Source organism: Chiloscyllium punctatum, chromosome 32 (genome assembly GCF_047496795.1).
Source record: "Chiloscyllium punctatum isolate Juve2018m chromosome 32, sChiPun1.3, whole genome shotgun sequence".
NCBI classification, from domain to species: domain Eukaryota; kingdom Metazoa; phylum Chordata; class Chondrichthyes; order Orectolobiformes; family Hemiscylliidae; genus Chiloscyllium; species Chiloscyllium punctatum.
In genome coordinates, this window is record NC_092770.1 from 55,906,698 (window position 1) to 55,931,642 (window position 24,945).

General features: G+C 46.9%; 1 protein-coding gene across 2 annotated transcripts in view; it reads left to right on the forward strand.

Moving 5' to 3' along the window:
- Window positions 1–24,945, forward strand: part of LOC140458192 (protein-methionine sulfoxide oxidase mical3a-like) — a 433,786-nt gene that overhangs the window by 92,437 nt on the left and 316,404 nt on the right. For both annotated transcript variants that reach the window (XM_072552429.1, XM_072552428.1), the window contains exons 3-4: window positions 20,824–21,162; window positions 22,918–23,125. In XM_072552429.1, the coding sequence (XP_072408530.1) occupies window positions 20,899–21,162; window positions 22,918–23,125 (472 nt within the window). In that variant the 5' untranslated portion in view covers window positions 20,824–20,898. The remainder of the gene's footprint in view (window positions 1–20,823; window positions 21,163–22,917; window positions 23,126–24,945) is intronic.

Sequence of the window (24,945 nt, forward strand, 5' to 3'; positions counted from 1 at the left end):
GTATTAGATATTTCCACCAGGCCTCCAGCAATCTCCTCCCATCCCTTCCATAGCAGCCTGGAATACATCGCATTAAGTCCTGGCGATTTATACAGCTTTATGCCCACTAAAACTTTTAATACCTCCTTCTTCTTAATTTTGATATGGTCTAGAACCTAATCATCTCAACTCATATCTCCAGCTAAAATGTCTATCTGCTTGTGAATACAGACGTTTTAATTTAAGACCTCACCTACATCCTCTGGTACCTCGTACAGTTTCCCCCTTTAGTCTCTATTATGCCCCATCCTTTCTCTGGTAATCCTTTTCACTCTTAAGGTACTTATAAAATGCCTTTGTGCTTTCCTTAATCCTACCTGCCACATGCCCGCCTTGGTCCTCTGAATTTCTGTTTTAAGGACCTCCCCCGTATTCCCTATACATCTTATAATTTTATAATTTTAATGCTCCACACCTGTTATGTGCTTCCTTTTGTTTCTTTAGCAAACTTTTGAGACCCTTGAAATTTAGGGTTTCCTGAATTTTCTGCCCTCACTCTTCACTCTTGGAGGAAGACTCTTTCTTTGAACTCTCACTATACTATTTTTAAGACTCCCACTTTCCTAATGTAGACTTGCCCACAAGTAGTTACTCCCAGACTGTTATCCAGATCCTGTCCAATGACATTGAAATTGGCCTTCACTGAATTTAGACATTTAATGTCTGCATGATTCTTATCCCTTTCCATAATGACTTTGAAACTTATGGTCACTCTCCTCTAAGTGCCCATCCACTGAAACTTCAACCACTTGACTGGCCTCACTCCCTGGGACTAGGTCTAGCAGTAGCCCATCTCTGATAGGACTATCTATGGACTGCCACAAAAAGCTGTCCTGAATCCACTTTAAAAATTCCACATGAGCTAATCCTTTCACATTAAGACAAACCATTATGTGACCCCCCACATTTCTGTAACTGTAACTGTAGAATCTTCTTTACTGTCCTGATTTGGGTTGGGATATCTGGTTGGCATGGACAGGTTGGACCGAAGGGTCTTTCCATACTGTACATCTCTATGACTCTGTTTTGACATCCTCACCTTGATAACTTGTTATGATCTCTCTACCTTAATTAGTTTGTACAGTTTTGGATTACTTTACTTGGTTAGATCCTTGGCATGTGACCCTTTATACCTGTAATGTTTTTTCAGTCGTTTGGTTTGTCTCCAGCACCACCTTAGTTTTAATTTTTTGTAATTATCCCTCTGCCTCAATCAGATTATAGGTCATCCTTTCACTTGCAATTCAGCTGTTGACACATTACCTGCACCATCGGACACTGATCACTTGCAGAGACTTATTATTCAACCTGTCAACTCTCCACTCCCACCATTTGTATGATCTTTTGATCTCTTTGATTATAAATTCTGAGCCTGCCTGTCTGCCTCTCCTCCCGTCACCTGATGAAGGGGCAGCGTTCCAAAAGCTTGTGATTTCAGATAAACCTGTTGGTCTATATCCTGATGCAATTTGACTTGTGACTTTAACACAATCCTAGTTAGCATTAACAAAGTTGAAATCCCCTTTTACTGAAATTCCCTTTATTCGTCTCAGGGATTTGCCTACAAAGCTGTCCCCCATCACCTACTGACTTTGAGAGGCCTACAGTATATAACGCCAGCAAAGTGATAACCCACTTTTTTCTAAACTGTACCGAGATGGCCTAAATTGAAGACATCCTCCCTCAGTATTGCAGTGATGCTCCCCTTTATCACTAATACAATGCCCCACTTGTATTACATTCCCCTATCATTCCTGAAACTTCTTTATCCTGGAATGTTGAGCTGCCAATCCTGTCCTTCCTTCAACCATTTCTCAGTGAATACAGCAGTAGGCAATGCCCATGTGCTGATCAGTTGATACAATTTAGCTTTTCTGACCTGCCATGTGTCTGTCCATGCTTTCTTCACCTGCTGGACTGTCTTAGTATTTTTTCAAATCAGAATGGACAGTTGATCCTGACTTTACATCTACTCTATGCCCCACCCCCCCTGCCAAATCAGTTTAAAACCTCCCCAGTAGCATGAACAAACCGGCCAGCAAGGTTATTGGGCTCATTCCAGTTCAGATGCAACACATCCAGCTTATACAGATCCCACCTACCCAATGATCTAAAACCCTTCCTGTGATACCATCTCTTTAGCCACATGTTCATCCAATTTCTATACTCAGCAGCATGCGGTACTGGAAGCTATCCAGAGATTATACCTTTAGTAATCCCCTCTTTAATTCATTATCTAACTCTCTCAATTCCAGTTGCAGAATTGTAAAAAGGACTGTTCTTTGTCGCACTCCAATTTTTACTGGCTGCTGACTGGGAAATCTCTGTTTCTGGTCCATTAGCTAATCCTTTATCCATGCAATTATATTGCCGCCAACTCTCTGAATATTTAGAGTCATAGAGATATTATTTTGAATTTAACTGATTGTATGTAACGTTATCAAATGCTTTTTGATAATCCAAGTAAACTGCACGTATGAATTCCCTTTTATCTACCATATTTGTTAAATACTCAAAAAGCTCTAATAAATTTGTGAATCAGGATTACCCCTTCATAAAACGATGTTGACTTCGTTTGATTGTACAATACTTTCATCGATGTATTGCTAAGATTTTTGATGTAATAGATCAAGGCGTGTCATCTTCAAACTTCATCCTTTACAACCTTCTGGGCTCAGTGTTGAGTTAAACACCTTAAAATTGTGAATCAATTCCTTCCCTTTTAGTTAAAGTTTTTGATTGGAGTAAGGCACATTTTAATTGAATGAGACATGAACGTTCAAAAGTTGATTGGAGTAGACTGTTCGCAAGTAAAAGGATGGCTGTGAAGTGGGAGAAGTTCAAGTGCAGGATGGCGAGAGCTCAGAGACATTTTGTGCCTGTTATAGTGAAGGGTAAGTCTGGTAAGAGTAGGGAACAATGGCTGAATAAAGATATTGAGGTTCTAGTCAAGAACAAAAGAGAATCTTATTTAGATATAAACAACATAGTTTGATTGATTCTCAATCAATATAAAGAATGTAGGGGCATTCTAAAGAAAGAAATTAGGAAGGCAAGGAGAGGATGTGAAATAGCATTGGCAAATAAGGTTAAGGATAATCCAAAGAGATTGTACAAATACATTAAGAGCAAGAGGTAGAGCCCCTTAAAGATCAAGCATGTCATCTTTGTGTTGAACCCCAGGAGATGGAAGAGATACTAAATGAATACTTTATGTCATTTTTTACTGTGGAGAGAGAAATGGAGACTAGAGAATACAGAGAAATAAACTTTGATGTTTTAAAAACCGTTCATATTACAGAAGAGGAGGTTTGGGAGGTTTTCAAAAATATAGAGGTGGATAAATCTCCTGGACCTGAACTAATGTATCCCAGAACATTGTGGGAAGAAAGACAGGAAATTACGAGGCCCCTTACAAAAATACTTGCACCATTTATAATTACAGGTGAGATGCCTGGTGACTGGAGGATGGCTAACATTGTACCTTTGTTCAAGAAAGATTGTAAGGAGAAACCAGGGAACTATAGACCAGTGAGTCTGACTTCGGTTGTTGGTAATTTGTTGGAGGTGATTATGAAAGATAGGATTTATGGACATTTAGAGAAGCAAACATTGATTAGGGATAGTCAGCATGGTTTTGTGTAAGGACAATTGTGTCTCACAAACTTGATTGAGTGTTTTTGAGGAAGTTATCAAAAAGGTTTATGATGTCAGGGCAGTAGACATTGTTTATTTGGATTTCAGTAAAGTCTTTGATAAGGTTCTGCATGGTAGATTAATTAGTAAAGTTAGGTCACATGGGATTCAGGGTAAGCTTGTCAATTGGTGGCATAGGAGACAGTGAAGAAGGGTTTCTACGATTACAAAGGGATCCTGATCAAATTAGGTCAATGGGCTGAAAAATGGCAGCTGGGAGTTCAGTTTGGATAAGGTATTGCATTTTGGTAAAACGAACAAATGTAGGGCCTACACAATTAATTGTAGTACCTTTTGGTAGTGTTGTAGCATAGAGGGATCGAGGCATTCAGATACATAATTCTTTAAAGTTTGCATCAAATATAGATGGGGTGGTTAAACATGTGTTTAGCACGCTTGCCTTCATTGCTCAGTCCTTTGAGCATAGGAGTTTGGTCATTATATTGAAGTTTACAGGACACTTGTGAGGTCTCTTCTGGAATACTGTTTCCAGTTCCAGTCTCCCAGTTATAGAAAGAATGATGTCAAGCTGGAGAGTGTTCAGAAGAGATTTACCATGATGCTGCCGAATATGGAAGATTTAATTATAAAGAAAGGCTAGATAGGCTGAGACACTTTTCACTGGAGGTTGAGAGGTAACCTGATAGAAGTTCCCTAAGAAGACTCTCTTCACAATAGAAGATATTTCTATTCTATTCAGAACAGAAAATATTTTGTGTCTGTCTTCACAACCACCTGATGAAGGAGCAGCGCTCTTAGTGCTTCCAAATCAAGACTAGGGGCACATTTTTAAAGTGAGAGGAAAGAGATTTAAAAAAGACATGAGGCAAATGTTTTATACAGCGTGTGGAATGAACTTCCTGAGGAAGTGGTGGATGTGGATACAATTACAACATTTAAACAACATTTGGATATGTACATGAATAGGAAAAGTTTGGAGGGATATGGGCCAGGAGCAGGCAGGTGGGACTCGTTTAGTTTGAGGTTCTGTTCGGAACGGATTGGCTGGAGGGAAGGGTCTGTTTCCATGCTCAATGACTCTATGACAATGACTCTATTTAGGTTTGCTTGTTATATTCTCTATCACTCTGACCTCTCTCCCCTCCCCCACCTCACTGCAGTGGATTGTCTGTCCTTTCCAGTCTGGCAGTTAGATAAACTATCGTTCTGCTATTCTCACATTCCGATCACTTAATCTGGACTATCAACATCCTTCGCCAGTACTCCAACTGCTCCCCCACACTCGCCCTCCCAAGCTATTGCATAAATGCTGGCCCTCCAAACTTCACTTCAGCTCTGATGAAAAGTTATCCAGATTTGAAACGTTAGCCTTGCTCTTTTGCCACAGATGCTGCATGACCCGCTGTGATCTCCTGCACTTTTTATTTTTAGTAATTGTCCGATGAAAGAACACAGTTTTCTCCATGTTCATTCTTTAAGCATTATTATATTTTCTAACTTCAAATCTCTTGGGGCCATTCTACAATCTCAGGAATCTTGAAATATCAGAGCCAGTTCATCATTGTTGTATTGCTCTCTCTTTTAGAATCACCTCTTTTAGGGTGGCATGGTGGCTCAGTGGTTAGCACTGTTACCTCACAGTGCTAGGGTCCCAGGTTCGATTCCAGCCTCGGGCGACTGTCTGTGTGGGTTTCCTCCGGGTGCTCCGGTTTCCTTCCACAATCCAAAAGGTATGCAGGTCAGGTCAATTGGCCATGCTAAATTGCTCCATAGTGTCAGATGCATTGGTCAGAGGGAAATGGATCTGGGTGGACTAGTGGGGCCAAATAGCTTGTTTCCACACTGTAGGGAATCTAATCTTAAGAAAAACCCTAGGAAGGAGGCTATCAGTCCCAGGGATCCATTGTATTTTAGCCCTGGGTTTCTCCAATATATTTGCTCTGCTGATATATTAATGACCTTAAGTTTCTCATAATTTTTGGCTGCAACGTTGCCCTCTGTTTCTGTTATGTAACGTGTGACTTCTGTTGAGAACAATGTTAAAAATTACGCAACACTGGGTTTATTTGGAAACACTAAGTGTTCAGAGCGCTGCTCCTTCATCAGGCAGTTGTGAAGGTAGACACAAAACGTTTTCTATTCTGAATAGAATAGAATAGAAATGTCTTCTGTTGTGAAGATAGACACAAAATATTTGTTGTGTTTCTGTCATTTCCTCATTCCCCTCAATAAATTCTCTTGATTATGCTTCTAAGAGCCCTAAGGGGCAACTTTTTCATGCAGAGGGTGGTGCGTGTATGGAATGAGCTCCCAGAGGATGTGGTGGAGGCTGGTACAATTGCAACATTTAAAAGGCATCTGGATGGGTATATGAATAGGAAGGGTTTGGAGGGATATGAGCTGGGTGCTGGCAAGGGTTTGGGATAGGTAAAAATCAGCTTTATTCCTGATGAAGGGCTTTTGTCCGAAATGTTGATTTCGCTGCTCGTTGGATGCTGCCTGAACTGCTGTGCTCTTCCAGCACCACTAATCCAGTAAAGGGTTTGGGATATCTGGTCGGTATAGACAAGTTGGACTTGGAGGGTCTGTTTCCATGCTGTACATCTCTGTGACTCTAAATGACCAACATTTATGTTGACTAATCTCTTCCTTTATAAATATTTGTAAAATAAAATACAGTTTGATTAAGACTGTTAATGAAATGGAGATGGGGTGGAGATGTGCATGTGAATGTGCGGGGGTGGAGATGTGCATGTGAATGTGCGGGGGTGGAGATGTGCATGTGAATGTGCGGGGGTGGAGATGTGCATGTGAATGTGCGGGGGTGGAGATGTGCATGTGAATGTGCGGGGGTGGAGATGTGCATGTGAATGTGCGGGGGTGGAGATGTGCATGTGAATGTGCGGGGGTGGAGATGTGCATGTGAATGTGCGGGGGTGGAGATGTGCATGTGAATGTGCGGGGGTGGAGATGTGCATGTGAATGTGCGGGGGTGGAGATGTGCATGTGAATGTGCGGGGGTGGAGATGTGCATGTGAATGTGCGGGGGTGGAGATGTGCATGTGAATGTGCGGGGGTGGAGATGTGCATGTGAATGTGCGGGGGTGGAGATGTGCATGTGAATGTGCGGGGGTGGAGATGTGCATGTGAATGTGCGGGGGTGGAGATGTGCATGTGAATGTGCGGGGGTGGAGATGTGCATGTGAATGTGCGGGGGTGGAGATGTGCATGTGAATGGATGTGCGGGGGTGGAGATGTGCATGTGAATGGATGTGCGGGGGTGGAGATGTGCATGTGAATGGATGTGCGGGGGTGGAGATGTGCATGTGAATGGATGTGCGGGGGTGGAGATGTGCATGTGAATGGATGTGCGGGGGTGGAGATGTGCATGTGAATGGATGTGCGGGGGTGGAGATGTGCATGTGAATGGATGTGCGGGGGTGGAGATGTGCATGTGAATGTGCGGGGGTGGAGATGTGCATGTGAATGGATGTGCATGTGTGGGGATGTGCATGTGAATGGATGTGCGTGTGTGGGGATGTGCGTGTGTGGGGCTGTGCGTGTGTGGGGGTGGAGATGTGCATGTGAATGGATGTGCGTGTGTGGGGGTGGAGATGTGCATGTGAATGGATGTGCATGTGTGGGGATGTGCGTGTGTGGGGCTGTGCGTGTGTGGGGATGGGGATGTGTATGTGAATGTGTGGGGATGTGTACGTGTGGGGATGGGGATGTGTATTTGAGGGGATATGTGTGGGGATGTATATGTGAATGTGTGGGGATGTGTATGTGAATGTGTGGGGATGTGTATGTGAATGTGTGGGGATGTGTATGAGTATGTGTGGGGATGTGTATGAGTATGTGTGGGGATGTGTATGAGTATGTGTGGGGATGTGTATGTGAATGTGTGGGGATGTGTATGTGAATGTGTGGGGATGTGTATGTGAATGTGTGGGGATGTGTATGAGTATGTGTGGGGGTGGGGATGTGAATGTATGGGGGTGGGGATGTGAATGTGTGGGGATGGGGATGTGTATTTGAGGGGATATGTGTGGGGATGTGTATGTGAATGTGTGGGGATGTGTTTGTGAATATGTGGGGGTGGGAATGTGTATGTGTATGTGTGGGGATGTGTATGTGTGGGGATGTGTATGAGTATGTGTGGGGGTGGGGATGTGAATGTGTGGGGGTGGGGATGTGAATGTGTGGGGGTGGGGATGTGTACGTGTGGTATGTGTACGTGTGGGGATGTGTGGAGGTGGGGATGTGTGGAGGTGGGGATGTGTGGAGGTGGGGATGTGTGGAGGTGGGGATGTGTGGGGGTGGGGATGTGTGGGGGTGGGGATGTGTGGGGATGTGCATGTGTGGGGATGGGGATGTGTATGTGAATGTGTGGGGATGTGTATGTGAATGTGTGGGGATGTGAATGTGAATGTGTGGGGATGTGTATGTGAATGTGTGGGGATGTGTATGTGAATGTGTGGGGATGTGTATGTGAATGTGTGGGGATGTGTATGTGAATGTGTGGGGATGTGTACGTGTGGGGATGGGGATGTGTATTTGAGGGGATATGTGTGGGGATGTATATGTGAATGTGTGGGGATGTGTATGTGAATGTGTGGGGATGTGTATGTGAATGTGTGGGGATGTGTATGTGAATGTGTGGGGATGTGTATGAATGTGTGGGGATGTGTATGAGTATGTGTGGGGGTGGGGATGTGAATGTGTGGGGATGGGGATGTGTATTTGAGGGGATATGTGTGGGGATGTGTATGTGAATGTGTGGGGATGTGTATGTGGATGTGTGGGGATGTGTTTGTGAATATGTGGGGGTGGGAATGTGTATGTGAATATGTGGGGGTGGGAATGTGTATGAGTAAGTGTGGGGGTGGGGATGTGAATGTGTGGGGGTGGGGATGTGAATGTGTGGGGGTGGGGATGTGAATGTGTACGTGTGGGGATGTGTACGTGTGGGGATGTGTGGGGGTGGGGATGTGTGGGGGTGGGGATGTGTGGGGGTGGGGATGTGTGGGGGTGGGGATGTGTGGGGGTGGGGATGTGTACGTGTGGGGGTGGGGATGTGTGGGGGTGGGGATGTGTGGGGGTGGGGATGTGTACGTGTGGGGATGTGTGGGGGTGGGGGTGGGGATGTGTATGTGAATGTGTGGGGGTGGGGATGTGTATGTGTATGTGTGGAGATGGGGCTGTGTATGTGTGGGGATGGGGCTGTGTATGTGTGGGGGTGGCGATGTGTATGTGAATGTGTGGGGATGTGTACGTGTGGGGATGTGTATTTGAGGGGATATGTGTGGGGATGTGTATGTGAATATGTGGGGCTGGGGATGTGTATGTGTGGGGCTGGGGATGTGTATGTGTGGGGGTGGGGATGTGTATGTGTGGGGGTGGGGATGTGTATGTGAATGTGTGGGGGTGGAGATGTGTATGTGTATGTGTGAGGGTGGAGATGTGTATGTGTATGTGTGGGGGTGGAGATGTGTATGTGAATGTGTGAGGGTGGAGATGTGTATGTGTATGTGTGGGGATGTGTATGTGTGGGGATGTGTATGTGTGGGGATGTGTATGTGTGGGGGTGGGGATGTGTATGTGTGGGGGTGGGGATGTGTATGTGTATGTGTGGGGGTGGGGATGTGAATGTGTATGTGTGGGGATGGTGATGTGAATGTGTATGTGTGGGGATGGTGATGTGAATGTGTGGGGATGGAGATGTGTATGTGAATGTGTGGGGATGTGTATGTGAATGTGTGGGGGTGGGGATGTGTATGTGAATGTGTGGGGGTGGGGATGTGTATGTGAATGTGTGGGGGTGGAGATGTGTATGTGAATGTGTGGGGATGTGTATGTGAATGTGTGGGGGTGGGGATATGTATGTGTGGGGATGTGTATGTGTATGTGTGGGGGTGGAGATGTGTATGTGAATGTGTGGGGGTGGGGATGTGTATGTGAATGTGTGGGGATGTGTATGTAAGGGGATATGTGTGGGGATGTGTATGTGAATGTGTGGGGGTGGGGATGTGTATGTGAACGTGTGGGGATGTGGGGGGGTGGGGGTAGGGATGTGTATGTGAGGGGATGTGAATGTGAATGTGTGGGGATGTGAATGTGTGGGGATGTGCATGTGACTGTATGGGGGTGGGGATGTGTATGTGAATGTGTGAGGATATGTGTCGGGATGTGTATGTCAGGGGATATGTGTGGTAATGTGAATATGTGTGGATGTGTATGTGAATGTGTGGGGATGTGTATGTGAATTTGTGGGGATGTGTATGTGAATGAGTGGGGATGTGTATGTGAATTTGTGGGGATGTGTATGTGAATTTGTGGGGATGTGTATGTGAATTTGTGGGGATGTGTATGTGAATGTGTGGGGGTGGGGATGTGAATGTGTGGGGATGTGTATGTGAATGTGTGGGGATGTGTATGTGAATGTGTGGGGATGTGTATGTGAATGTGTGGGGGTGGGGATGGGGATGTGTGGGGGTGGGGATGGGGATGTGTATGTGAATGTGTGGGGATGTGTATGTAAGGGGATATGTGTGGGGATGTATATGTGAATGTGTGGGGATGTGTATCTAAGGGGATATGTGTGGGGATGTATATGTGAATGTGTGGGGATGTGTATGTGAATGTGTGGGGGTGGAAAAGTGTATGTGATGTGTGGGGGTGGAAATGTGTATGTGATGGGTGGGGATGTGTCTGTGAATGTGTGGGGATGTGTGTGGAAATGTGTATGTGATGTGTGGGGATGTGTATGTGAATGTGTAGGTATGTGTATGTGTGGGGATGTGTATGTGAATGTGTGGGGGTGGGGATGTGTATGTGTATATGTGGGGATGTGTATGTGAATATGTGGATATGGGGATGTATATGTGTGGGGATGGGGATGAGTATGTGTGAGGATGTATGTGTGGGGATGTGTATGTGTGGGGATGGGGATGTCTGAGGATGTGTATGTGTGGGGGTGTATGTGTGAGGGTGTCAATGTGTGGTGATATGAATGTGTGGGGATGTGTATGTGTGGGGGTGGGGATGTGTATGTGTATGTGTATGTGAGGGGATGTGTATGTGTATGTGAGGGGATGTGTCTGTGAATGTGTGTGGGTGTGTCTGTGAATGTGTGTGGGTGGAAAAGTGTATGTGATGGGTGGGGATGTGTCTGTGAATGTGTGGGGATGTGTATGTGAATGTGTGTGGGTGGAAATGTGTATGTGATGTGTGGGGATGTGTATGTGAATGTGTAGGTATGTGTATGTGTAGGGATGTGTATGTGAATGTGTGGGGGTGGGGATGTGTATGTGTATATGTGGGGATGTGGATGTGTATGTGTGGGGATGTGGATGTGTATGTGTGGGGATGTGTATGTGAATGTGTATGTGAATGTGTGGGGATGGGGATGTGTATGTGTGGGGATGGGGATGTGAATGTGTGCGGGTGAGGATGTGTATGTGTGAGGATGTATGTGCGGGGATGTGTATGTGTAGGGATGTATATGTATATGTGTGGGGATGTGTATGTGTGGGGATGGGGATGGGGATGTGTATGTGGGGATGGGGATGTCTGAGGATGCGTATGTGTGGGGATGTATGCGTTGGGGTGTGAACGTGTATGTGTGGTGATGTGAATGTGTGGGGGTAGGGATGTGTATGTGTATGTGTGGGGATGTGTATGTGAATGTGTGGGGGTGGGGATGTGTATGTGTATGTGTGTGGGGATGTTATGCGTGTGTGTATGTGTATGTATGGGGATGTGAATGTATGTGTGTGTGTGTGGGGATGTGTATGTGGCCGTGTGAGGATGTGGGTGTGGGTGTGTGTGTGGGGATGAGTATGTGTATGTGTGGGGATGAATATGTGTATGTGCGGGGATGTGTATATTTGGGAATGTGTATGTGTGAGGATGGGGATTTGTATGTGTGGGGATGGGGATTTGTATGTGTGGGGATGTCTATGTGTATGTATGGGGATGTGTATGTGTGGGGATGTGTAAGTGTGGGGATGGGGATGTGTATGTATAAGGATAAGGATGTGGATGTGTGGGGACGTGTATGTGTATGTGTGGGGACGTGTATGTGTATGTGTGGGGACGTGTATGTGTATGTGTGGGGATGTGTATGTGTGTGTGTGGGTATGTGTATGAGTCCGTGTGGGGATGTGTATGAGTCCGTGTGAGGATGTGGATGTGTGTATGTGTGGATGAGTATGTGTGTGTGTGTGTGTGTGGGGATGGGGATGTGAATGTCTGCGGGTGAGGATGTGTATGTGTGAGGATGTATGTGTGGGGATGTGTATGTGTGTGTGTGTGGGGATGTGTATGTGTGGAGATGGGTATGTGTATGTGTGGAAATGGAGATGGGTATGTGTATGTGTGGAAATGGAGATGTGTATGTGTATGTGTGGGGATGGGGATGTGTATGTGGGGATGGGGATGTCTGAGGATGCGTATGTGTGGGGATGTATGCGTTGGGGTGTGAACGTGTATGTGTGGTGATGTGAATGTGTGGGGGTAGGGATGTGTATGTGTATGTGTGGGGATGTGTATGTGAATGTGTGGGGGTGGGGATGTGTATGTGTATGTGTGTGGGGATGTTATGCGTGTGTGTATGTGTATGTATGGGGATGTGTATGTATGTGTGTGTGTGTGGGGATGTGTATGTGGCCGTGTGTGGGTGTGTGTGTGGGGATGAGTATGTGTATGTGTGGGGATGAATATGTGTATGTGCGGGGATGTGTATATTTGGGAATGTGTATGTGTGAGGATGGGGATTTGTATGTGTGGGGATGGGGATTTGTATGTGTGGGGATGTCTATGTGTGGGGATGGGGATGTGTATGTGTGGGGATGGGGATGTGTATGTGTGGGGACGTGTATGTGTATGTGTGGGGACGTGTATGTGTATGTGTGGGGACGTGTATGTGTATGTGTGGGGATGTGTATGTGTGTGTGTGGGGATGTGTATGTGTGTGTGTGGGGATGTGTATGAGTCCGTGTGAGGATGTGGATGTGTGTATGTGTGGATGAGTATGTGTGTGTGTGTGGGGATGGGGATGTGAATGTGTGCGGGTGAGGATGTGTATGTGTGAGGATGTATGTGTGGGGATGTGTATGTGTGTGTGTGTGGGGATGTGTATGTGTGGAGATGGGGATGTGTATGTGTATGTGTGGAAATGGAGATGTGTATGTGTATGTGTATGTGTGGGGATGGGGATGTGTGTGTGGGGATGGGGATGTGTATGTGGGGATGGGGATGTCTGAGGATGTGTATGTGTGTGGTGATGTGTATGCGTGTGTATGTATGGGGATGTGTGGGGATGGGGATGTGTATGTGCGGGGATGTGTATGTGTGTGGATGTGTACGTTATGTGTGAGGATGTGTATGTGTGAGGATGTGTACATGTATGTGTGGGATTGTGTATGTGGGGGGATGTGTATGTGTATGCATAGGGATGTATATGTGTATGTGTGGGGATGTGTATGTGTATGTGTGGGGATTTGTATGTGTGGGGCTGGGGATGGAGATGTGTATGTGTGGGGATGTGTACGTGTATGTGTGAGGATGTGTATGTGTGGGGATGTGTATGTGTTTGTGTGGGATGTGTATGTCTGGGGATGGGGATGTGTATATGTGGGGATGTGTCTGTATTATTGGGGATGTGTGTGTGGGGATGTGTGTGTGTGTGGGATTGTATATGTGTATGTGCGGGGATGGGGATGTGTGTGTGTGGGGATGTGTGTATGTGGGGATGGGGATGTGTCTGTGCAGGGATGTGTATGTGTGGGGATGTGTATATGTTGGGATGGGGTGTGTATGTGTGGGGATGGGGATGTGTATGTGTGAGGATGTGTGGGGATATGGATGTGTGGGGATGTGTCTGTGTATGTGTGGGGATGTGTATGTGTGGGGATGGGGATGTGCGGTGATGTGTATGTGTATGTGCGGGGATGAGGATTTTTATATGAGGGGAGGGGCGTATGTGGGGATGGGGATGTGTATGTGCGGTGATGTGTATGTGCAGGGATGGGGATGTGTATATGAGGGGATGTGTATGTGCGGGGATGGGGATGTGTATGTGTGGGGATGGTGATGTGTATGTGTGTGGATGGGAATATGTGGGGATGGGGATAGGGATGAGTATGTGTGGGGATGTGTATGTGTAGGAATAGGGATGTGTACGTGTGGGGATGTGTACGTGTGGGTGTGGGGATGGGGATGTGTATGTGTATGTATGGGGATGGGGATGTGTATGTGCGGGGATGGAGATGTGTTTGTGCGGGATGGAGATGTGTTTGTGCAGGGATGGAGATGTGTTTGTGCAGGGATGGAGATGTGTTTGTGCAGGGATGGAGATGTGTTTGTGCAGGGATGGAGATGTGTTTGTGCGGGGATGGAGATGTGTTTGTGCGGGGATGGAGATGTGTTTGTGCGGGGATGGAGATGTGTTTGTGCGGGGATGGAGATGTGTTTGTGCGGGGATGGAGATGTGTTTGTGCGGGGATGGAGATGTGTTTGTGCGGGGATGGAGATGTGTTTGTGCGGGGATGGAGATGTGTTTGTGCGGGGATGGAGATATGTTTGTGCGGGGATGGAGATGTGTTTGTGCGGGGATGGAGATTTGTATGTGCGGGGATGGAGATTTGTATGTGCGGGGATGGGGATGTGTACGTGCGGGGATGGGGATGTGTACGTGTGGGGATGGGGATGTGTACGTGTGAGGGTGGGGATGTGTATGTGTATGTGGGGATGTGTACCTGTGGGGGTGTGTGGGGATGTGTACGTGTGGGGATGTGGATGTGTATGTGTGAGGATGTGTAGTGTGTGGGGATGTGGATGTGTAATGTGGGGATAGGAATGTGTATGTACGGGGATGGGAATGTATGTGTATGTGTGAGGATGTGTACCTGTGGGGATGTGTATGTGTGAGGATGTGTACCTGTGGGAATGTGTGTGGATGTGTAATGTGTGGGGATGGGGATGTGTATGTGCGGGGATGGGGATGGGGATGTGTATATGAGGGGATGGGCATGGGGATGATGATGTGTGGGGATGGTGATGTGCATGTGCGGGGATATTATGTCTATATGAGGGGATGTGTATGTGCAGGGATGGGGATGTGTATGTGTGGGGATGGGGATGTGTATGTGTGGGGATGGGGATGTGTATGTGTGGGGATGGGGATGGGGATGTGGATGTGTATGTGTGAGGATGGGGATGGGGATGTGTATGTGTGAGGATGTGTACCTGTGGGGATGTGTAGTGTGTGGGGATATGGATGTGTAGTGTGTGGGGATATGGATGTGTAGTGTGTGGGGATATGGATGTGTAGTGTGTGGGGATATGGATGTGTAGTGTGTGGGGATATGGATGTGTAGTGTGTGGGGATGGGAATGTGTATGTGCGGGGATGTGTATGTATGTGTATGTGTGAGGATGTGTACCTGTGGGCATGTGTATGTGTGAAGATGTGTACCTGTGGGAATGTGTGTGGATGTGTAATGTGTGGGGATGGGGATGTGTAATGTGTGGGGAAGGGTATGTGTATGTGTGGGGATGGGGATGTGTATGTGCGGGGATGGGGATGGGGATGTGTGTATGAGGGGATGGGCATGGGGATGATGATGTGTGGGGATGGGGAGGGTGGGTGGATGTGCATGTGCGGGGATGGGGATGTGTATGTGTGGGGATGGTGTGTGTAATGTGTGGGGATGGGGATGTTGTTTGTGTTGGGATGAGGATGTGTATGTGTGGGGATGGGGATGTGTATGTGTATGTGTGGGGATGTGTGTGTATGTGTGGGGATGTGTCTGTGTGTGGCGATGTGTGTGTGGGGATGGGGATGTGTATGTGTGGCGATGGGGATGTGTATGTGAGGATGGGTATGTGTGAAGATGTGTACCTGTGGGGATGGGGATGTGTATGTGTGGGGTTCTGTATGTGTCTGTGTGGGGATGTGTATGTGTGAGGATGTGTACCTGTGGGGATGTGTGTGGATGTGTATGTGTGGAGATGGGGATGTGTATGTGTGAGGATCTGTATGTGTATGTGTGAGGAAGTGTATGTGGATGTGTGGGGATGTATTTGTGTGAGGATGGGGATGTATGGGTATGTGCATGTGTGATGATAGGGATGTGTTTGTGTGTGGGTGGGGATGTATATGTGTATGTGTGGGGATGTGTATGTGTGGGGATTTGTTTGTGTATGTGTGTGGGTGGGGATGTATATGTGTATGTGTGGGGATGTGTATGTGTATGTGTGGGGATGTGTATGTGTGGGGATTTGTTTGTGTATGTGTGGGGATGTGTATAACCCTCTACAACCGCCCATGCATCAAGACACCTTCCTGATTGTACTGCCCCCGTCAGTATGTTGGGTACACTTTAATTTTTTATTACTTCACCAGTTTTTCTCACCAGCTGTTCCAAAATGTAATTCCATGCCTGTGGAATAGGGGGATGTTGAGCCTGGGCCTCATGGTCTAGGGGAAGTGACACTGCCACTGCACCACAAGAGGGCTGCCCTAAACAAATTTGGACAAGAAACCTCCACGATAAGCGCAATATAATACACTTTGTCTGGGCAGTTTGAATGTTCAGTTAAGTTTGGGTAGGTTTTTGGAGTTGCTGTGGTCAGACAGAACATGCTGAGTCTGATTTGAGGCGTGAACTTTAGCTGGTACCAACAGTAAGAGGGGTTTTGTCACATTTTAATTCTTCATCTTATATGCAATGTCTCAAATGCATATGGCACACAGATTAAAGTTCAGGTTTTAGCAAGCATTTTATGCAGATTCATGGGTCTTTTTTGAAATGCTCTCTAATCCTCTTGATTTTGTAATAGATTCTGCAACCAGGCACTGTTCTGTCTCAATCTATCAGAGTGTCTTTGTTGGTGTTGATCTTTCATTCTGAGCTGGACACGGAGACAGAGTGTTGCTGTTTTGATGTGGGGAAGGGTCCATGCGTGTGGTGGTATTGCAATTTGCCAGCTGTATCTGCCTGCTGTAAGTCCTGAGGGAATACCCATTTGATCAGTTTTTGCTCTACTTTTACTGAATTTCTAAATGTGGTGATAGCAGCTAATGTGGTGACAGGATGGGGCACAGTCTGCTGGTCAATAGGATTGACTGTTCTGATGACAACAATTAAAAACTTGAAACTGAGCTTGGTAGTGCAGGGTTTGTTTTGTTCTGTTATAGAAAAGCCTCGACAAAGCACTGGCTGCCAACTCCAAATCATGTTGATTTTGGAAGAGTGCATCTGTTTATGCATTAGCTTTGTTTTTGATTCTATGAGTCTGAAGGATTGAGATTGAGTTTGTTAAATTGATGCTGATGTGCATATGGCTCTCGCAGTACTTGGGGTGAACAGTAACAATAGGGTTCGTTTGACATTGTGAAGCAGCAATTTAAACCAATCAATTATAACTCGAAGGGGAATTGGTTTAGCTCAGTTGGCTGGATCGTTGGTTTACAGAGCAGTGTAATGCCAACAGCGTGGGTTCAATTCCCATCACCGGTTTGAGGTTACCATGATAGACTCTCCTTCTCAACCTGTTTCCTGACCTGAGGTGGGAATGCCCTCAGGTTAAATCACCACCAGTCCCTTCTCTCTAGTGAGAGAGCAGCCCCTATTGTCTGGCAAGACTATGGCAACGCAAAACAAATAAATAACTCCAAGATCAACAGCCTATTTCCCCTATTGTGTGATCTCAGCTCCAATTAGTAAACATATCCAGGAGCTGGCAAGAGGCCAGTGGGTAAAGCAATACGGAGACTGGGGCAGTGGGGGAAGGTGAAGCACAGAGGAAGCAAGGGACAGAGGGTAAGTGTGTGGGTGAGAGCGCGCAGGTCAGGTAAGGCGAGGGGAGGGTTGGAGGGTGAGGAATGGAAAATGGAGGAGGAGTGGATGAGGGAGATAGTCAGAGGCTGATGAACAGAGGAGTAGGTTGAAGAATGGAGAGAATAAGGGAGGGAACGTGGGAGCGGGAATGAACAAGAAGCTGGGAGAGAGGGATGGAGTATAAGAAAGGGAGAGTGAAGGAGGGAATAAGAGTGGATAATGGAAGGAGTGAGGAGGGAGACAGTTGAAGATGTGAGCTGTCACCACTGAATAAACATGGCACCTCCAGGCTGTTCAACAGAGCCTGGGACCAAAGGGTCATTGTTACAAACAGACTCTGCTCTCAGGGTAAGAGGGAGGAGAAGGCGAGAGAGTTACTCTGAGGGGCTTCATGTTGGGGGTGAACTGTCATCGTGGGGATAGGTTCTCTGAGGGGTGAAGGCACTCTATGGGGGAGGAGTCACTCTGAAAGGGAGGGTTATGAGACAGGGTGGTTCTGAGGTTGGCATTTAGGCTGGCAATGTGTTCTATGAAGGGTGAGGCTGAATCTGAGGTGGATCAGTCTGAGAGGGGGTCACTGTGGGACAGGAGGGGTAGGCGCTGTTCACGCACGATAACATAGCGATCGCTCCCCACCCGAGGTGTACGTTACACCCCAGGGGAGTACATACCATCGCTCCTGGTGCTGACCCAGTGCACTCTCTCAGAGCACGCTCTAGGCAGTGATTTATGGGAATCATTTATTCAAGCCCAGACAAGACCAGGAGGAGAACAGCCCACTCTGAAGGTACTCACTCCTCCCTAAAATCACCCCCTCTTAAACCCTGTCCCCTCACAACACCCCTACCCCCAACCCCACCCCTCACAACACCCCTTCCCCCAAACCCACCCCCCCACCCCTCACAACACCCCCTCCCCCAACTCCACCCCTCACAACACCCCTTCCCGCAAACCCACCCCTCACAACACCCCTTCCCGCAAACCCACCCCTCACAACACCCCCTCCCCCAACCCCACACCTCACAACACCCCCTCCCCCAACCCCACCCCTCACAACTCCCCCTCCCCCAACCCCACCCCTCACAACACCCTTTCCCCCAACCCCACCCCTCACAACACCCCCTCCCCCAACCCCACCCCTCACAACACCCCCTCCCCCAACCCCACACCTCACAACGCCCCCTCCCCCAACCCCACCCCTCACAACTCCCCCTCCCCCAACCCCACCCCTCACAACGCCCCCTCCCCCAACCCCACCCCTCACAACCCCCCCCCTCCCCCAACCCCACCCCTCACAACCCCCCCTCCCCCAACCCCACCCCTCACAACGCCCCCTCCCCCAACCCCACCCCTCACAACGCCCCCACTCCTCTCAACCATCATCCTCAGGCCCTGGAAAAGATTAGGAGGGGAACAATGCACCCTGAAATTACTCAGTCTTCCCCCCCACAACATCCCCTCTCAACACTCTTGTCCCTCACCCCTCGAATTTCCATCACCCTCTTCACACCCTTATCCCAAACCAACCTCCACACTAGATTCCTCTTCTACACTTGCCCCTCTCCCACACATCCCCAGATCCATCTCCCTCTCACCCCTCTACAGTCTCCTCCCTACCCCTCTCCTATCTCTCACCTCTCACCAAACTTCACCCTCTCACTCACCCTTCCCCTAATGTGAAAAGATAGCTCATGGACACTGTCCCTATCGAACATTCCCCAAGACAGGGACAGCACAGGGTTAGATACAGTCTAGAGTAAGTCTTATTCTAGTCGTTTAAATTGAAAGGAATGCGCCCACTACTCTTTAAGTTGCAAACAAAGCTCCCATGACACTATCCCCACCAAACACTCCTCAAGTACAGCACAAGGTTAGATACAGAGTAAAGTTCTCTTTGTACTGCCCCCATGAAACAGTGCCAGGGCAAATACAGCACCCACTGCTCTTGTAAACTTTTAAATCTCCTTCTGTGTTGTCCCTGTCAACACCCAGGACAGGGACAGCAGCACGTGGTTCGATACAGAGTAAAGCTCCCACGACATGTCCCTAACAAAAACTTCCAGGCCAGGTACAGCTTTGGGCTAGATACAGAGTAAAGCTCTCTCTACACTTGTGAGAACGATCTGAGGGTTTATTGCTGGACTCTTTGTTCCCGATGGAAATGAGTTCCGGTAATTAAAGGAAGTGTGGTGGTTGGCTGTCTTTACCATTGCCTCGTCATAGTGTCATGTGAAGGGTGTCTGCTGAGGGTTCACCTGTACTCTCGAGGTGAATTTCACATAAACCCAGCATTTGTATTTGAAAGCAGGTGAGGGGGTGTAAAATGAAGTAGGTGGCCAGCCCTAACAGTTTCCTGGCAACCATGGCCTGGTCCTCATGGGATTGGATAAGGTGTGGCCACACACCGTCCTTCCTCTGTTTTGAAGTGAACTGTTAACTGCTTTTAAAGGCAGCTTCATAATTTTTAACTTGGTCAGTGGGTGTGTGGATGAAGTGATGTAATCTGCCCCCTGTAAAGTGCTGCCCATTCTTCCCTTAGGTGAGTGCTTGCTCTGAAAATTCAGTTCATGTTCGATCGTGTTTCAATTCTTATAATCTTGACAGCAAGGAAAGCTGCATCTGGAATGGGACCCATCTTTCATCAGTCTTGCACTTATTTACAATGTGAATATTCTAAGCCTATCTCAAATACACGATATCTCAGTGAGAGTCTCTTGAAATGAATTCAAGTAAATCTCCAGTTTATGCCCATCATTTCCATGCAATGAACCACAAATATCTCAACTGAGTGGGGGTGGCACCCAAATTCCACCCCCCCCCCCGCTACCACATCTCCAGAATCTCCAATGTTATGAAAGGTATCAGGTTGCTGATCTGACATCCTGTGATGATGAGCAATCAGATGCTCCAAATTAAATATTAGGGAAAACCAAAACCATAATTTTCAGTTACTACTCTAAACTCCTTACACCAGTTACCTGCTGAGCTTACATCCATCTCATCACAGATGCTGCCTGTTTCTACTTCCATAACGCCAATTTCAGTTAATCTGATATTGAGAATCCTTCATGCCAGTATTACCTCTGAATCGGACCATTTCAACATAGTTCTGGTGGTGTCCCAGCATCTTCCCTGCCATGACCTGGAGGTTATCCAAAGCTCTACTGCCCATGTCGTAATTGACAGCAAGTTGTTGAATCTGATGATGGCTTGTTTGAGGGACACTGCACTCAGCGTGTCCTGATCCAGACTAATTATTTATCTTATTGTCTTTCCTAAAGGGCCAGAATGAGTGAGACTGTCAGCTGAAAAAGGGCAAGAACTGATCCAGGCCTGCGTTTTGGGACTTTTGCAATATGGGGGATGGAGAGAAGTCCAAAATTGAGCAATCGCACTTGCTGTTTGATAACTTCATCCAGGCCACAACCTGCAAAGGCACATTCAAAGGTTTTCAGGAGCTCTGTGAGATTCTGGCCATCACCAATATCGACTTCCCCAACTTTTACCCCAAGCTTAAATCCAAACTCAACTACTGGAAAGCAAAAGCACTTTTTTCAAAACTGGACAAACGAGGAAGTCACAAGGATTACAAGAAGAACACAGCCTGTGCTAATACAAAGGTAAAACTGGAGTTTCCCAGACCACCTCTTGTGCCTTTACTGGCTCTTTGAAGGAGCAATAATTAATGGCAAATCTGTGCTTTTTTTTAATAGTCTGTAACTTGAACCATACACAACCCCCTGTCCACCTCCTCGAGAAAAAACACAAATCCACTGAACTCTGTCTCTGTAGGCCAGTCAGTCAGGAGTGCGTACAGGTTAGGGGAGTGAGATTAAACTTGGGGATAGCAAACAATGTGGGAGGAGGGTGGGATATTAAAGTATGGGCGAGACAGTGGGAGTAGATTGGGGGATAGTAAACAGTTCTGGATGTAGGATCGCTTGCTGAGCTGGAAGGATTGTTTTCAGACGTTTCATCACCATCTTAGGTAACATCATCAGTGAGCCTCCAGTGAAACACTGGTGGTATGGCCTGCTTTTTATTTGTGTTTAGGTTTCCTTGGATTGATGATGTTATTTCCTGTGGTGACACTTGTTCTTTTTCTCAGCGGATGGTAAATGGGATCCAAGTCATTGTGTTTGTTGATAGAGTTCCGGTTGGAGTGCCATGCTTCTAGGAATTCTCGTGCGTGTCTCTGTTTGGCTTGTCCTAGGATGGATGTGTTGTCCCAGTCGAAGTGGTGTCTTTCCTCATCCGTATGTGAGGATACCAGTCAGAGTGAGTCATGTCTTTTTGCGGCTAGTTGAAGTTCATGTATCCTGATGGCTACATTGGGCAAACGGGCAGAAAACTAGCCACTGGGATACATGAACATCAACTAGCCGCAAAAAGACATGACTCACTCTGATGGTATCCTCATATACAGATGAGGAAGGACACCACTTCGACAGGGACAACACATTCATCCTAGGACAAGCCAAACAGAGACACACACAAGAATCCCTAGAAGTATGGCACTCCAACCGGAACTCTATCAACAAACACATTGACTTGGATCCCATTTACCAACCGCTGAGAAAAAGAACAGGAAATGACATCACCGCAGGAAATGATGTCACCATAGGAAATGGCATCACCAGCCCAAAGAAACCTAAACACACAAATAGAAGACAGGCAGCACCACCAGTGTTTCACTGGAGGCTCACTGATGATGTTACCTAGTATGGTGGCGAAACATCTGAAAACAAACCTTCCAGCTCAACAAGCAAATGTACATCCGAAACCTTAACCTGAGCTACAAATCTTCTCAAAACTCGATAATAAACAGTGTTGGGGGTGATGGTGGGATATCAAAGGATGGGGGAGAGAGTGGAAATCGACTGGCAGGTAATAAACAGTGCAAGAGGAGGGTGGGATATTAAAGGATGGGGTGGGAGTGGGTTGAGACTGGGGGATAATAAACAGTGCGGGGAGAGAGTGGGATTAGACTGGGGATAATAAACAGTGCAGGGGGAGTATGGGATATTAAAGGATCGGGAAGAGAGTGGGATAAAACGAGATTATAGATTAAAGTGAGATGAAGAGTGGCATCAGGGTGTGTGGGATATGAAAGGATGTGAGTGAGTTGATGAATGGGGTGGGATATGAAAGGATGAAAGAGTGTGTGGGTGCAGAGAGTGAGGAGGCAGAGTCCTTGTTGTGAATGAGTGAAGCTACATTCTGCGCTTTCTGAAGGATGATGCAGGACTTTGCTTGTTAACCATTCCTCACTGCCTGACTGAGCACCATTGTGCCTCAGCAGCTGCCCAACACCATGTGATATTGTCTGACTCGATTCATCCTATTAATTGCAGTTTCTGTCCTTCAACCTGCAGTGTCTCGTGATCGGAGCTGGTCCTTGTGGCCTGCGTACGGCCATTGAGCTAGCGTTCCTCGGAGCCAAAACCATCATTGTAGAGAAACGGGACACCTTCTCTAGAAACAATGTCTTGCACTTGTGGCCGTACACTATTCAGGATCTGCGCAACCTGGGAGCAAAGAAGATCTATGGGAAATTCTGTGCAGGAGCCATTGACCATATCAGTGAGTTACCAGCTTCCTATCCATCATGCTGACGTTATACTTCCCCTGGAGCAAACTGACCCACTGGAATTAGTCAGTTCTCATTGACCTCCAGACAGTCACCCTTGTTCCCAGAATCTGCCTGTTTCTCCTGAATCCTCTACGTAACTCTCCATCTCTGGCTAGCACATACTGTTTCTCCCTGACTCTCATCAACCCTCTCCTCAACTCTCCAGCTCTCTTCAACTCTCCCCGTCTCTCTTCCCAATTCAATTTTCCCGATTTACCCTCTCCATCCTTGTCATTCCTGTCTCACCTCCTTGTATGCCCATCTTCCCCATCTCTCTCTCTGCAGCCCTGTCTCCCTGTTCCCCAACCCCTGGCCCCCCACACCTTTAAGAGGGGTGGTAAAGATGTGCCAGAAAATCTCAGACTTGTGTGTCTCTTGTCAGTGGTAGAGAAACTATTGGAGAAAGTTCTGGAGAAGCGAATTATTGTCCACTTAGAAAGGCATGAGTAAATTAGGGATAGTCAGCATGGCTTTGTCAGTTGGAGGTCAAGCCTAGCAAGTTTGTTAGAATTTAGTTAATATAGTTTATATGAATTTTAGCAAAACTTTTGACAAAGTCCCAAGTGGGAGGCTGATTGAGAAGGTTAAAGCCTATGGAATTGTGGGAAACTTGGCAAGATGGATCAGAAATGGGCTTAGTAATAGGAGTCAAGAGTGTGGTGCTGGAAAAGCACAGCAGGTCAGGCAGAATCCGAGGAGCAGGAGAATCGACGTTTCGGGCGTAAGCTCTGCATTACGAATTAATAATAAGGCGCAAAGGGTAGAGGTAGAAGGCTGTTTGAGTGACTGAAGGCCGGTGTCCAGTAGTGTACCCCAAGGATTAGTACTGGGGCCTTTATTATTTATTATATACTTAAATGATAGATGAAAATGTGGGGGGAATGTTAAGCAAATTTGCAGCTGACCTTAAGATTGGTAGAGTGGTTCATAGCAAACAAGATGGCTGAGGGTTACAGGAAGATATAGATGGGTTGGTCAGATGGACAGACCAGTGACCTGATAATTGGGAGGTGATGCATTTTGTAAGAAAAAACATGATGAGGGAGTATTTAACGAATGGCAGGATAATTGGTAGCTTAGAGGAATAGAGAGATCTGGGCTAATTATTCTCAAATCCCTGAAGTCAGCAGAGCCTGTGAATACTTTGATGGATGTGGAAGGCTCCTTTAGGGCCTTGGATAGATGAAGGGCTTTTGCCCGAAACATCGATTTCGAAGCTACTTGGATGCTGCCTGAACTGCTGTGCTCTTCCAGCACCAGTAATCCAGATTCTGGTTTCCAGCATCTGCAGTCATTGTTTTTACCTCAGAGCCTGTGAATAGGATAGTTAACAACACATATAGGACACTTTCATCAGTCATGGCAAAAATCAAGGAGGTAATGTACAAAATGTTGGTTAGGCCATGGCCGGCATATTGTGTGCAGTTCTGGTCACCTCAGGAAGGATATGATAGCACTGAAGGGAGCTACAGAGGAGGTTCACCAGGACGTTGCCTGGGACGGAGAAGTTGAGCTGAAGGAGAGACTAGATTGGCTTGGATTGTTTTCTTTAGGGCACAGAAGGCAGAGGGGAGACATGGTCGAGGTATATAAGATTATGTGGGGTATGGACAGGTGAACAAAGAGGAGCTGTTGAGGGATCAAGCACGAGAGGGCATAGTTTTAGAGGAAGGGGCAGGAGATTTGGGGAAAAAAAAGGTTTTCTCTCAGAGGGTGATGGGAATCTGGAATGTACTGCCTGAGAAAATAGTGGAGGCTATAAGCCTTACAA